A 14,829-nucleotide genomic window follows, 5' to 3' on the forward strand; every position below is an offset into this window, starting at 1 on the left:
TGGGGAATAGGTGCTTTGGGGTGGGGGGGCCCGCAGGGCATGCGGCCTGGTACGGCTCAGGAGGGGGGGGGGGCGCTCGCTCGTCCCCCACCCCCTTTCCTGACCGGCCAGGCTGCGTGCTCGGATAAGGGTCTGGTATGGATTTTGGGGGGACCCCCCATGCCGTTTTTTCGGCGTAGGGGGTTACCCTTGAAATCCATACCAGACCGAAGGGGTTGGTATTCTCCAGAGGGGAATTCCCTCTCACGCCCGCCGCAGTAGGAAAATGTGTTTTTCCTATTGCAGCTAGCGCAAGATGTACAGTACCCTGCCGCCGAGAACCAGCGCGATCCGATCGCGCTGGAAACATTCTCGCGGCTGCGTACTGTAGTTTGTACAAAAGTCTGATGGCTTTGTGTACACACGATCGGACTTTGCTCCATCGGACATTTGTTGCCGGAAAGTTTGTCCGTTCGCACAGCCAACAAAAGTCCGATGGAAACAAAAAGTTTGTCCGATGGAGCGTACACACGGTCGGATGTTGCTCCAAAACAGCTAATTTGCATGTTTGTTGTCAAAAAGTCCGATCGTGTGTACGGCCCTTTAGAGACATCATGGAACAGCTGCAGCATCACACCAATGTTGTAGCATGGAAGTGAGTATCTTTTTTTAAAAATAATTTCCTACTTCTTCCTTTAATTTAGACAAGGGGCTCAAGTGTATTTGTTTACTGCATCGTGTTTTAATGAATATACATTAAAGCATCCGATACTTTTTTTTCCTTAGCAGACAACATGATACAGTAGGTGTGTGGCTTTGAAATCTTGATTTTGATATAGCTGAATGTATTTTAATCTATTAAATGATTTTGCTTTTTTTGCCATTTCTAATCTCTGCACCTTCCAGGGCTACAGTTGTGTTTCTTAAAATGTTGCTTCTATATTGTACAGTATTAGCTATTCTTTGTGGTACCCCATAAAAGAACATAAACAGTTATTAAAAAGTCCAACAGCTTAGTAGTCCTGTATGTCCCTTCTTCACTGGTTTTCCTTTGTCTTTTTTAGTATTAAGCTGGCCATACACCAAATAAAATGTGGCCAGTTCAGCAGGGACCGGTCAAATTTCGATTAGTGTGTGGCTGTCAATGCTCAACAGAATTAGATCATTAAAAAAAATAAAAATAACCATGGGGCCAGGTTAGGCTTGAATAATATGTTACCCCAACATTTCATATTCCTGATATGTGTCAGTTGTATCATGCACTTCTGTTAAAAGCATTCTGTTCTCTTTGTATTTCTTCCTTTGGGTGTAATACCTGGTGATCCTGCCAGTACCCCTTCTCTCCTATTTCAACTGACCACACTAGGCATGAGAGCACATCCATCCCAGCATGGTCAATTTTCTGGCTGTGCTGAAAGAACACTCTGCCTGTCCTCCAATGATCAGACTTGTGCTGACATGCCTCCCTGCACAGCCATTCACTGGGAAGATAAGTTTACTGCTGTGAATGAAATATTTAGTATCAACACAGAGTGATACTGTGGATACTAAAATACTAAAATACTCTGTGCCACGTCTTATAATTTGAGTAAAAAACTTTTGGAATAGAAGGCTTGGACTTTTTAGGCACGACCACATGGGTAATTGATATATAAAAATGTATTTATTATACATAGAAAAAACATTAAAAAATATATTGACAATAGAAAAAGTCAGTATAACAGGGTTGAATGGTATATACTGTACATAGCCATAGAACCTAGCACGAGCAACTTGGAGGTGAAGAACCACTCATTCCACAGTCAAGTTTTGGATTCCAAGAGTAGGCTATGTAACAGGTTAAAATGATACTCATATCCTGGGCTCTACATGTTACACGCCTTGCGCTTCTTCAGGAGAATCAAAAAGACTTACTAAATAAAAAACAGAATATATAATAGGATCAAATATAAATAAGACATAAAATTATACATTTAAAAATTGGTATAACACTGCGTTTATGGAGAGCTCTAATGGAATGGAAACTGACTGATCACAATGGGGGATGGAAGCACCAAAATTCGTGAACTATGGGGACATGTGTAACATAATCACTATCTTCATATTGAGAATAAATTATTTTAAGGAGCGCATAAACAGGGAAGGTGTGGCAGCACATAACAAAAAATAAACAAAAAAGAAAAGCAGGGAATGGGGGGGGGGGGCGGAGAAGGAAGGGGGAGGCGAAAGGAGACAGGAAAGAAGGTGTGGAAAAAGGAGAAGAAACAGAAAAGAGAAGAAGGGCAAAAAGGAAGGGGGAGAGAATAAAGGGAAACAACGAGGAAAAAAGTTAAATTCTAATTATAAAAGATAATTGAGCTTCATTGTGTATAAACGTGTAATGATATTCAAATTGACCAATCACAAAGATAAAAATTGTAAATAGGTGTACTTACGTGAATATTAGCAATATTACGAAAATAAGTTATAAAGTAGACGCTATATTAACTATACAAAAAAGTGATGTGAGCCAAATGACTACGAAGTAATTGGTGATCTTGGTAACACCAGGTGTGTCTAAAACAAAAAAGAGGTGCTGTAATTACTTGATACTAATCGAGTGTAATTAAAACAGATATAATAATGGAAAAAAAGTGGTAAAATGTTAGGGTGTGAAAACTCACCAATAAACAATACAGGTTGAGGTGACTGATAAACACCAGAGAGACTGGCGGGGTACTAAAACAAGTATCTCAGGATTAACCCAACATTCAAAAAGTTCCTGGGTAAGGAAAACTTTAAAGCAGAAAGGGATAACAAATCCCACAACAATATTAAAAGGAGGATTTTACAACATAGCCAAATTGCTGGTAGTCCGAGGGTATATAGGCAGATCAGAAACCTAGTAGATAGAGAAACAAACAATAAAAGACAAGAGCCTGAGTTAATATAATATATTATTACTGCTAAATAGCAACACCATACCTGATTATGACCATGTAAAGTGAAAGCCCTGTTATGAGCCTCCGCTCGGGTAGGAACAGCTGTGGCAGGGAGTCAAATGACGGACGCTGAACAGCGTCCTTAAGTACACACGCCCCACCTGTAGTCAACCAATCGGCGAAAGCCGATGTGACATCATCCAGACCGGCCGCTCATCGCAAACTGCACATGCGCCCACAAACCTCATCAGCGTTGATGAGTGATACGACGCACAGCGGCGGAGAGGGGAACAGCAGATGCAAAAGAGGACCCAGGCAGAGGAACAGCGCCCTGTGTCTGGTCCAACATCCACCAACACCCCACAGGATAGCAGAATGTGGCACTGGGCAGCCACATAGTACCAGATTAATGGGCCCAATCTGATCGCAAACCAGGCAGGTACCACTAGAGGAACAGCAAATGGATTAGCCACACTAACACACTGCTGTTTCTCCACCCCCAGCTCTCTAAGCCCCTTATGCAGCTCAGTACAGAGATTAGGTGTTCACTTATACTCACATATACTTTTTGTACATTTTTTTTATAGTTTGAAAAGCTACTTAACAGAAGTTTACAATGAAAAAAAAAATTATAAAGGAATTTTGTGCGTATGCGCTGATGTTTTTTTTTTAGGTCATATGCTGTGCTTAGTTGTATATCTTTTTCGTAGGATTAAATGACAATCATGAGAGTATTCATTAATAAATGTTTTTAATGTCTTGATATAAGGATTGTACAGATTCTGCTAGCTGCAGAAGAGATGTCCAACAAAGTGCAAGAGTACCAAACACCAAAGATATGTCAGATATGATTAGGTCAATGCAGACTATCACCATTGGAGAAAATCCATCTGCCAAGCTGGGTAAGATGGGGATATGGGAAGTATATTTAACTTTTTTTTCAGATCACTATTTTGTGCTATCTGGTTTTATTCTTAACTTGCAGATGAGATACACACTATATTACCAAAAGTATTGGGACCCCTGCCTTTACACACACATGAACTTTAATGTCATCCCAGTCTTAGTCCGTAGGGTACAATATTGAGTTGGCCCAACTTTCACAGCTATAACAGCTTCAACTCTTCTGGGAAGACTGTCCACAAGGTTTAGGAGTGTGTCTATGGGAATGTTTGACCATTCTTCCAGAAGTGCATTTGTGAGGTCAGACACTGATGTTGAACGAGAAGGCCTGGCTTGCAGTCTCTGCTCTAATTCATCCCAAAGGCATGTAAAGGCAGGCGTCCCAATACTATTGGATATATACACATATATATATATATATATATATATATATATATATATATATTACAAACACTATACTGTAATTCACCAAATAACTACAGTATGCTGTAATTCACCTGAACCCTTTTTGACAGATTATGGCAATATCATGAAATCATTTTCACTTGCAGAGGCTGTACCTTCAAAAAACTATGGCAGCAGTCATCTAAGAGGAGGTTATAGCCAGCATTTACCATCAGCAAACCAACCAAGGACAAATGTAGGTAAAAAAACACATCTCTGGTATAGCATATCTGGTAAGCCAGGAAAGGGTTGCTCCACCCATAATAATTAGTATAGTGTTCAGTGGACCCTACATAGGTAAACCACTTAGGGCTTCTTATGTCTCTTGAGGCCACCAGTGATAAAATATATGTTCTCAAGCCTAAACATTGCTGCACACTCTTCCTATCTATGTACAAATGTACTTAGAACAGTCAATGAAATCCTGAATTTTTAGATGCTATAAGTGTAATGAACTGAAGTGTGTCTCTAGGCAAAACCTCTTTTTTTTTTTTCATTTAGTGAGTGGTGAAGGGTTAGACCCTCTGTCAAATAGTGTCATTGTCCACTTTGGGGAAATTTGTCCCTCTATTTCTACTGTGATCACCGAGAAATAAAGTGGGGGAAACAGGAGGTAAGGGGAAATCTTCCAATGGGGACACCTGTTCCAGGGACGGCTAAGAGGGGAATTACCCCACCTTGGGAGATTTGCTCTAACTTACTTGTATATCTCTGGGACAAGAAGTAAACAGAAATGTCCTCAAATGGTACACAGACAACAAAGCAAAAACCTAACAGTTTTTTAAACCCTTCCCCTTTCCACTTTAATCAGATGACAATAATAGATACAGTAGATACTTTTAGTCACTCCACCTAAGACCTTTAAAACACATTTTATTATACTATAAAATGATTATGTAGCTTGATTAATGCTTTGTCTTTTAAATCCAGGTTGTTCATCATGGACCAAGTACTCCAAATTACAGGACAGGTAACCTTTCATATCTTTTATACATGCAGCAGCGCACTGATTAATACTGTGCCTAAAAATACCAGTATACATAATGGAACATCGTCATAAAATTAGCTAACAATACACTGAATTGAAACTACTGCAAGCATAATGTTTAAACAAGTGGTAATTAATAAAGAATAATTTCAGGCATGGGTATGTAATACATAGCTGCACTGGTCCAGCCGGGACAAATGTGACTATGTATATATAGCGCCACCCCGATGAGGGCTACTGGAAGATGACTGACCCCAAAGGTTGCCCTGACCTTGCAAACCTCCCGACACCTCTGATACCCTGGGTTCTGACATATTTTAAAGTGATAGTACAAGTACACAGACACCAGACTGTAGCAAAGTAACACGTATTTTACTTAAGTTTCTTGAAGTAGATAAGAGCAAGGCAGATATCTTTCAGTGTTAAACTCCTACTCTTGGTGAATATACAAAGGGTATGCAATGCAAAGAAAATCATGAGTCAAACAGTAGTAACCAGTAGGTCCTAAAAGAACCTTTGACCCCAGGTATGAAAGGGAAAAGAATGACCTTTTATGTCAGACTGCTCCCTTCAAATCCAGATGCCACGGGCCCAACAAGTTTGTGGCACAATTAATAAACAAGTTACAAGTGATGCAATATTTAATCTCTGAGTAGAGTTCCCCTTATGCGTGAGATTGAGTCCTTTAAGTGGGGGGGGAGAAGAGGAGAGTGAAAAAGTGCTTGTGATGTAGATGTTCAGTGTGTAGCACACCCCCTAGGGAGCTGCAAGTAGAATGGCATTCCCCACCCTGCACAGCCAGGCACACATCATTTTCACAGTTATTATTGAGTTAGAGAACAGTCCATGTCTTGGATAGGGATGGGAGTTTATGAGATGTCGACTTGACTTCAAACAAACTTCAGGGACAACTTTTCCTATATACAGTCTTATAAACAGTCTCTATATGCAGCTTCTCTTCTTCCTCCAGCATACTCTTGCTTTTGTAGTGAAAGCTCATTACAAGCAGGGACTTGCAGCCCCTATACTTGGAGAACAGATAGGGTGACACAGCTCACACTTTCCCAGTACTTCCTCTCTGTGGTCACTGCTCCCAGCACCACCTCTTCAGGTCCCGCCAACCATCCTGGCTGCAGCAGCCCCTTTCACTAGCCCTCCAGGCTAACTTCCCCCACAGTTCTCTAGACTGACACCAGCCCACCCCTACTGACTCTCAGGAGATCTCCCTGATGTGCTGACCTACTTCTGCTGTCCTCTCACTTGTTCCCGTGTCTCCGGGAAAAGATTCCTCCACGTGTTGTAGAGTGTCCTCCAGCACCCGAGCCACAGGCCCGAAGTCACCCCCCCAGATTAGGGGGCACCCTCAAGGGCCCCTGACAGCCTCCTCAGCACTCCATCTCCATCTTCCACCCAACTTCCCCTGCTGGCATGGCTCATGGCTATTTATGAGATGCCCTACCGCCTTCCAACACCTTTCTGCTGGGGATTGGCTGGGGCCCTCATAAATTATTCCAAACAGCCCCTCCTAGCCTCCACCCACTGCATCTCAAAGCTTCTCCAAGGTTCCAGAAAACAGGGGAATGCACCAGAAGAACTGTCTGAATGAGTCATCCAGCCTCTGTGAGTCACTAATCCCTGATCCAAATTCAACCCAGGCCTGGCTCTCAGCCAAGCCAATTTACCTACAATAACAACTAAACTATGTACACTAGCACACTAGCTAGAGGGTGCTACAAGTGTCTTCAGCTAGCTCAACAAGGACCCAGAAGGATTGCTGTGCAATAGCAAGCAGCAACAGAAAATAGCATATGCAAAGTGTTTCTTTTTCGATGCTTTAATGTAAAGAGATGGGATAAAGGTGTTTGCATGCAGTGTTCTTGTAGTGTGTACACGGGGTGGGCTTCTGCCCGCTCACCAATCCTGATGATACCAAGGCTTAAGGGAATAGGATGTCTTGGAACAGGCTCTCGAAGAGTCTGCAACCAGTGAAGGGTGCCTGGCCGCTGGGATTCAGCTAGGTCTGTACCGCTGATGATTAGAGTGACCCCCAGCAGTCACTCGGCCGACAGGGAGCTAGCAATGGTGGATCTGCTTGCCCACTTGCTGAAGACTCTCCACGCCGCCTAGGCTGTGACGCTTGCTCGCATCCCCCAGAGAGGCCGGACCCCTGCTCCCAGCTGAAGGCCGTGGTCCCAAAAGAAAGACTCCTCCCTGGACCAGGCTATTTATTTCCTCACCCAGCATTGCTCACTCTCTCCCAGGAACTTGTAGTGTGCAGCAGTCTGGCTCCAATGCAAGTCCTGGCTCCTCGGACCTCATGTCCCACAATCCCCTGCTCTCAGATGTGGCCTTTGCTTGATCTGCATTCAGGAGATGATGACATAGTGTCCAGGCTGAGCACTAGAGGGAAGCAGGGTCACTGCAGCTGGGGTTACAGGAAGTCCCACAATGACACAGGCAAAGTTAGCCAGCACCTGGCTACATACAGTACATACCATACCTGGCTGATACCCCTGGAACCTGGAAATCACTGAAATAGGCACTGCTACTCCAGTGATCTCCACTTGCTTCCAAGTGCAGCACTGAGTGGCTGCACTTCTGCTTACTGAACACAGGCAGTCAACTGCTTGGCACCATTCAGAGAAAGCTTTGCATTTTCTTAATGAATGCTAAGTGTTCTCCGATTGGTTGAGGTGGAGAGGTGACATCATGCTCTTCGCCTCATCTCTATTCAGATAAGGAAAAGATGGGTGTCTTTGAATAAAAGCTATTATGTAAAACTTACAGGTTTTTAAAAATCAAGGAATATATCATTTCAGTGTTGTGTCAATATGGTCTTCAGTGGCCATCAAATACTTTAAGGCTAAGTTCACCTTTTCTTTCTAAATTCCATCTCGCCTATGTACCAATATACCAGTAATGTTCTGTTGGAGAAGAATAAAAGCTTTCTATGTTTTTAAGACAGGGCTTTACCTCAGCCCCTGGTGTGTTCCATAGAAAAATTCATGACTTCCTTGTATGTAGATTTAGACATAAAAACCAGTAAGACACAGGAAGGAGTTCACCAGCTGACCTCATTAGCACACACATCCTGCACCCATCAGCTATGTTTGCACGGCTTCCCTTTAGGCGTGCATTTGCCTGGCTTGTCAATGTAGGCTGGCGCGGCTGCTATGTTTCCACAGCATCCTCGGCGCCCCTTCATGGTAAACTCTTTGGGGCCTCATGTGGCCCATGGGTTGGACACCCCTGATGTAGTGCAAGGGCCTGCCTGATTGGATACAGAGTGAATTGATTGATAGGTGTTTCCTCCTGTTCCATAGTTTTGGTAAATCTAAAGGGAATTATACAGAGATTGTACAATCAGATTGTATAGTGTATGGCCACCTTTATACACCTATAAAGAACTAGTCACGTTTTTAGTGCCATTAATTGCTAATGGTTCCCCAAATGCAGAAATAGACACACATTTTGCCACATGAAAAAACGAGCATCAAACACAGCAAAACACACAGTATAAAATGTACAAACCACAACACGCCAATGAGCTACTTTGCTGCATATGAAATCAATGGGCTGCGCTACGCATGACATGGGAAAAACGAGCCAAAAAACGTGCGGTCCCACTACGTTAGGTGTGAATGGAGACAAAAGGGGAAATTGGTATGTTTACACAAGAGGTTCTATCCACATCTGCGTGTTTCTGAACAGAAAATGTACACTTTGCTGCGTGTTTCGGAAACTCGCTGCAAATGTACTTGGTGCTTGCGTTGCCATTAAATGTTAATGGCACCCCAAGCATGGGTATTAGGCGCATATTTGCCCTGCGTTATGTCGCACAACAAACATGCTGCAAACGCACCAAAAAGCAAGGTAAAGAAACATACCACACTTCACTCAAGAGTTCTGGAGCTACTTTGGAGCGTTTGCCATGTGTAGGGCAGTCCAAGTGAATTGGCTGCCCTATGCGCGATGAGCAGAAAAGAGATGTGAATGAGGCCTGACAGCCTCTGTGTCTCTGTCCACTCCCTCCTATATACATGCATAAAGTGTAGCCATACACTATTCAATCTGAATGTACAATCTCTGTACTATTTACTTTAGGTTTTCCAAAACTAAGGAACAGGTAGACCCACCTATCTATCCATTCACTCTGTATCCAATCAGGCAGGTCCTTGCACTAAATATGGGGGTGTCCAATCCGTGGCCCCAGAGAGTTTAACATGCAGCCCGGGCCTGTTTGGAGGGATGCTGTGTAAACATAGCACCTGCGCCAGCCTACATTGACAAGCCAGAAAAATGCATGCATGGACAGATGCCATAGATGCCGTGCAAACATAGTTGATGGGTGCAGGCTGTGCATGCTAATGAGGTCAGCTGGTGAACTCCTTCCTGTGTCTTACTGGTTTTTATGTCCTAAATATACATTGAGGAAGTCATGATTTTTTTTTTTTTTTTTATGGAACACACCAGCGGTAAGGCCTTCTCCTAAAAAGCATAGAAAGTTTTTATTTTTCTGCAACAGAGGCACATTAATTTTATATTATATTGGTACATATAGGAGCTGGAATTTAGAAAAAAAAGAAGTGAAAATGAGTGACGCTTCATTATAATTGGGGCTCTTGTACAGGGGCGCCCTTATCAGTGCAATATAAATTCTAGCATATTTCTTCCACCCATAAAGTCCAAATGTTGCATACAGCTACTCAAAGACATATGGGCATATGCGAAGAATAGACTTTTTTTTTTTTAAACGTCTGTGAACTATATGAGTGTTTTCGCATGTTCCAGTGTATATAGTATCTGATTACAGCCAGACACAGCCATTTATGTCTACGGTGCTGTACACAGCACCTAGGCTTCCTGATAAAAAAAATACACCAGAATTGACGTTGCAGAGGCTCAGGGCGCCCTTGTGCAGGAGCCTTGACAGTTTGAGGTTTGTCTTCTCAACTTTGAGTCCTTCAGTGCATTGTCCTATTTTTCTTTCACAGGGATTGAAAGAAACCCTCAGAGCCAGCATAGAGGACCACTTAACCCCAATCAAGGACAAGCACATCAACAAGGGCAAGTGGTAAGAGGACCACTTATCCCCAATCAAGGACAAGCACTTCAACAAGGGCAAGTGGTAAGAGGACCACTTATCCCCAATCAAGGACAAGCACTTCAACAAGAGCAAGTGGTAAGAGGACCACTTATCCCCAATCAAGGACAAGCACTTCAACAAGGGCAAGTGGTAAGAGGACCACTTATCCCCAATCAAGGACAAGCACTTCAACAAGGGCAAATGGTAAGAGGACCACTTAACCCCAATCAAGGACAAGCACTTCAACAAGGGCAAGTGGTAAGAGGACAGGCACATTTTCAGTGCATAGTAAGGGGTGGATTTACTAAAGGCAAATAGACTATGCACTTTGCAAAGTGCAGTTGCTCCAGAGCTTAGTAAATGAGTTAAACCTTTCCTTTGCAATGAGTACCCAATCACGTCGAAGGCAAATAAAAAAAAACAGCATTTTTGCTTGCACGTGATTGGATGATAGAAGTCAGCAGAGCTTCTGCTCATTTACTGAGCTCTGGAGAATCTGCTCTTTCAGAGTGCAACTGCACATTGCAAAGTGCACAGTCTATTTGCCTTTAGTAAATCATCCCCTTAGCCTCTGGAATTCAATCCACTTTTATGTATAGGTGTCTGTACTGTATGCACAGGACTGCAAACTTGGTTCAATCCAAGCATTTAAAATCAGCAAAAAACAACATTTTTATTACCTGCTCTTATGGAAAAAAGCCATTCTATCAGGCTATAGCTATACCAGGCATTATCTGCCAAGGCGGGGGACTGCAGTAACTGTATGAGTTTGGGATGACTGAGGATTTTTATATATTGCAGGAATTATTTCTCAATATGTCAATAATAGACCCTGTTTCTTTTTTTCAATCCAGGGATTTAGTCACAGAACAAATTCTTCAGTCTACGGGACAGGTAATCTTTCATCTATTATATATATATGTGTGTGTGTGTGTGTATTCGGTACATTTTATTGAAGTCTAAACCTGAATACTTAATAGGTGAAAATATCAGATATTAAAGTGGTATTAAACTCAATAGCAAAATTTTAATATATTGCAGCTTATCAATCATTGGATGTGGTGGCTGCATTATTATTTTTTTAGGCTTTTTCCCCTCTGTTTTCACCTGGTGATCCAGCCAGTAACACACCTCCTGTATTAGTGAGACACAACTCTGGATAAAGGGGCAACAGAGAATGGCCAAACTCCAGTTAACACTTTTTTAAGTAGTTACAGCAACAGTTTTGTTTCCTTTTGGGATTAAAAGGTTTTACATAAATAGATGATCATTGTAAGCACCCCGTCAGTCGTACATGGTTTGTCTCAACTATCTAGCTGCTACATCTACAGGACAGCTTGTTCTTTTGAAATACAACATATTTATTGGCAGGATCACTAGGTGAAAATAAAGGAAATAAAGCTTAAAAAACAAATGCAGCTACCAAACCTAAGAATTGGTAAGCTGCAATATAATAAAAGTTTGCTTTTGGGTTTAATACCGCTTTCAATGTCTTTTTAATTTTTCAAGGTATTGAAAAGAATCTCTGATTTCCATTTGTAGTGATTTAATCCTTGCCTTTGAATTGCAATACTAGTTTAGGATCACCTTTCAGAGATCACTTGGTTTTTTTTATTACTTACCTGTATAATTTCCCAGTCAGAGCACAAGCGTCAGGCTGTAAAGCTATCCTATTTCCTACCTGAGCTCAAAAATGTCATGTGGAAAAGGTGCCGGATTGAAAGTACCAGTACAAAATTAATTGTGAGTGGTTACTCCTGGTTATTGCACTTAAAGCCAAACTTTAGCCATAATATACTCTTTGTTTTTTGTTAACATGGGGTTGGGTTATAAAGCGTAACAGGTTAGGCATGGTTTGACATTTGGGAAAAAATACAAATGGCAATAAAAACAATAAATAAGAGACCAAAATAATAGGAAATCATGTCACTCCATTCTGATTGGATCTTAGCAGAATCCGTACAAAACAAAAAAAGAGACGACCAAACTCTCACCAAATGCCCCCCTGTGTAGTGATGATTACCGATCCAATGCCACTCCCCTTGTCAGAGGCTACAACCGTAACCAAAAAGCAGCATAAAATATTTTCTAAGGAGGGTCACAAAAGACGAGACCTCCCAAAGAAACGAAGACGGCTACTATGGCTGTAACGGGCAATTAAGGATCAAAAAAATAGTAAAATTTACAAATATTTTATTAAGTATCACAACTAAGCAGTTTAAAAAGATTTACTCAGCAAGTTGAAGCTGTGAAAAACTGGTCTTGCTGGGTATCAGAAAGCTAAATACCATGAATGCAACAAGACATAAGGTGCACAAAACAACCAAACACATAGACAAGAACAAACAATTAACAAACAAATAACCAAAACGGTCCAGGCGCCCAAATCACCACGCATGCAATGAGACCCTGCGGTCAAGCCACAAATGGGGAAGTTTAAACAATATTACTTGATATAAGGGGAATCAGTGCATGTGTGGCCCCCAGGGGTGTGGAAGGATTGCAGATACTAAAGTGCATAACTGACTGTTTTCCTGATGTCACAGATGGTTTCCAAACTAAAGAGCAATTAATTCATCCTTTGCTGTTCTGAATAAATGGAACATGTATGATCAAGTGCATGTGCAGGAATCAATTCGTCTATTATAAGATTAAAGTTCCTGGATAGTATGTTGCTGCTGATGCTAGGTCTGGACATCAAAGGAAGACTGGATTCAAATGTAAGGCAACCACTGATAAGGAGTTTGCTGATAGCTGGTGAGTTATCTATCCTTGATCAAGGTTTCATTGATAGTGCAGATGCTGTTTTTCATTTACCATAGCTATCATATGTATTGTGTCATCAGTGGCCTTGTATCACGCCAATAATGCAGTTCATGTAGAGCAATAAAGTCTATCAGATAACATATGTTTGCATGGTGGTGATTTCCTACATTACCGCTTCCTTTCACTGTGTAGATATGCTGGCCAGTATTTGCTGTATCACCTGCACATGCACTTGATCATACATGTTCCATTTATTCAGAACAGCAAAGGATGAATTAATTGCTCTTTAGTTTGGAAACCATCTGTGACATCAGGAAAACAGTCAGTTATGCACTTTAGTATCTGCAATCCTTCCACACCCCTGGGGGCCACACATGCACGGATTCCCCTTATATCAAGTAATATTGTTTAAATTTCCCCATTTGTGGCTTGACCGCAGGGTCTCGTTGCATGCGTGGTGATTTGGGCACCCGGACCATTTTTGTTATTTGTTTGTTAATTGTTTGTTGTTGTCTATGTGTTTGGTTGTTTTGTGCACCTTATGTCTTGTTGCATTCATTCTTGTTTAGCTTTCTGATACCCAGCAAGACCAGTTTTTCACAGCTTCAACTTGCTGAGTAAATCTTTTTAAACTGCTTAGTTGTGATACTTAATAAAATATTTGTAAATTTTACTATTTTTTTTTTATTCTTAATTACCCGTTACAGCCATAGTAGCCGTCTTCGTTTCTTTGGGAGGTCTCGTCTTTAGTGACCCTCCTTAGAAAAGAATTTGTTTATCTTAGCAGAATCCAGTTAGAGAAGGATGGGAATGAGGCATGAAATTCTGCTTCTTAACCCTACGCTAGTTTGTGCAAGAAATGGTGCCAAAACTAATAAATATTGGAAGTAAAAAGGCAAGACATTTTTCACCTTAATGCGTTCCCTGCATTAGGGTAAAAAAATGTTCCAGTATTTTTATACCCCCTCACCTCCCTATATACTTACCTGAGTCCTATCTCAGTCCAGAATTATGCCCTTCTGCAGCAGCGCTGGTCACTGTTCCTTTCCTCATAGGACAAAGAGGCAAAAGCCATTGGCTTCTGCTGCTGTCAATCAAATTCTTTGAGGAGGGCGTGGGCCCGAGCTGCGCTATGTGTGTGTCTATCGACACACACAGCCTAGCTCAGGAGCAAGACCGCAAGTGTGGCCTGCTGTGGTGGCAGGCACAGAAGATGAGGAGCCAAGAGTGCCAAAGGGGAACCCCAGTAAAGAAGGTTTAGGGTCCCTCTGTGCAATGCCATTGTACAGACTAGGTAAGTATAACAAAAATGTTAGCCTTTACAACTGCTAAGGCCCTTTTCATAATTCACATAGTGTGAAAACTCTCATTTTGGGTGGGCGATTTTCACACGTAGGACAGCCCATTTACTTCAATGGGCTGTCTTATGCTTGTTTGTCACTCAAATAAAGATCCAGCGCTTGCCACACGATTTGGAATCACGGCAGAATCGTCAAGTGTGAATGGGGCCTTTATTATGAAAAACTATGTTAACCTAAAACACACAGACTAATGTTTTTTTTTAACTTTCAAATCTGTGTCTCCAACCCTTTCAGTCACTGCTTTATTCTGCTTTACCTTCACAGGGAATGTAAGAAGCCCTCAGAGAGTACAGAGCCAGTTTACACGGCCTAGTTCAGGACCAGCATACCCACCAGGGGTACATTATATGGTAAGGGGAATCAATTACATCCGAACAAAAA

General features: G+C 41.8%; 1 protein-coding gene across 1 annotated transcript in view; it reads left to right on the top strand.

Annotated features, from left to right (window-relative positions):
• RIPK3 (receptor interacting serine/threonine kinase 3) overlaps positions 1-14,829 on the top strand; it is a 150,715-nt gene that overhangs the window by 112,850 nt on the left and 23,036 nt on the right. Inside the window, exons 9-14 of the mRNA XM_073631825.1 lie at positions 3,670-3,802; positions 4,355-4,443; positions 5,178-5,217; positions 10,230-10,579; positions 11,176-11,215; positions 14,713-14,798. Of these exons, the coding sequence (XP_073487926.1) occupies positions 3,670-3,802; positions 4,355-4,443; positions 5,178-5,217; positions 10,230-10,579; positions 11,176-11,215; positions 14,713-14,798 (738 nt within the window). The remainder of the gene's footprint in view (positions 1-3,669; positions 3,803-4,354; positions 4,444-5,177; positions 5,218-10,229; positions 10,580-11,175; positions 11,216-14,712; positions 14,799-14,829) is intronic.

The sequence above is a fragment of the Aquarana catesbeiana genome, linkage group LG01 (genome assembly GCF_042186555.1).
Source record: "Aquarana catesbeiana isolate 2022-GZ linkage group LG01, ASM4218655v1, whole genome shotgun sequence".
Taxonomy (NCBI): domain Eukaryota; kingdom Metazoa; phylum Chordata; class Amphibia; order Anura; family Ranidae; genus Aquarana; species Aquarana catesbeiana.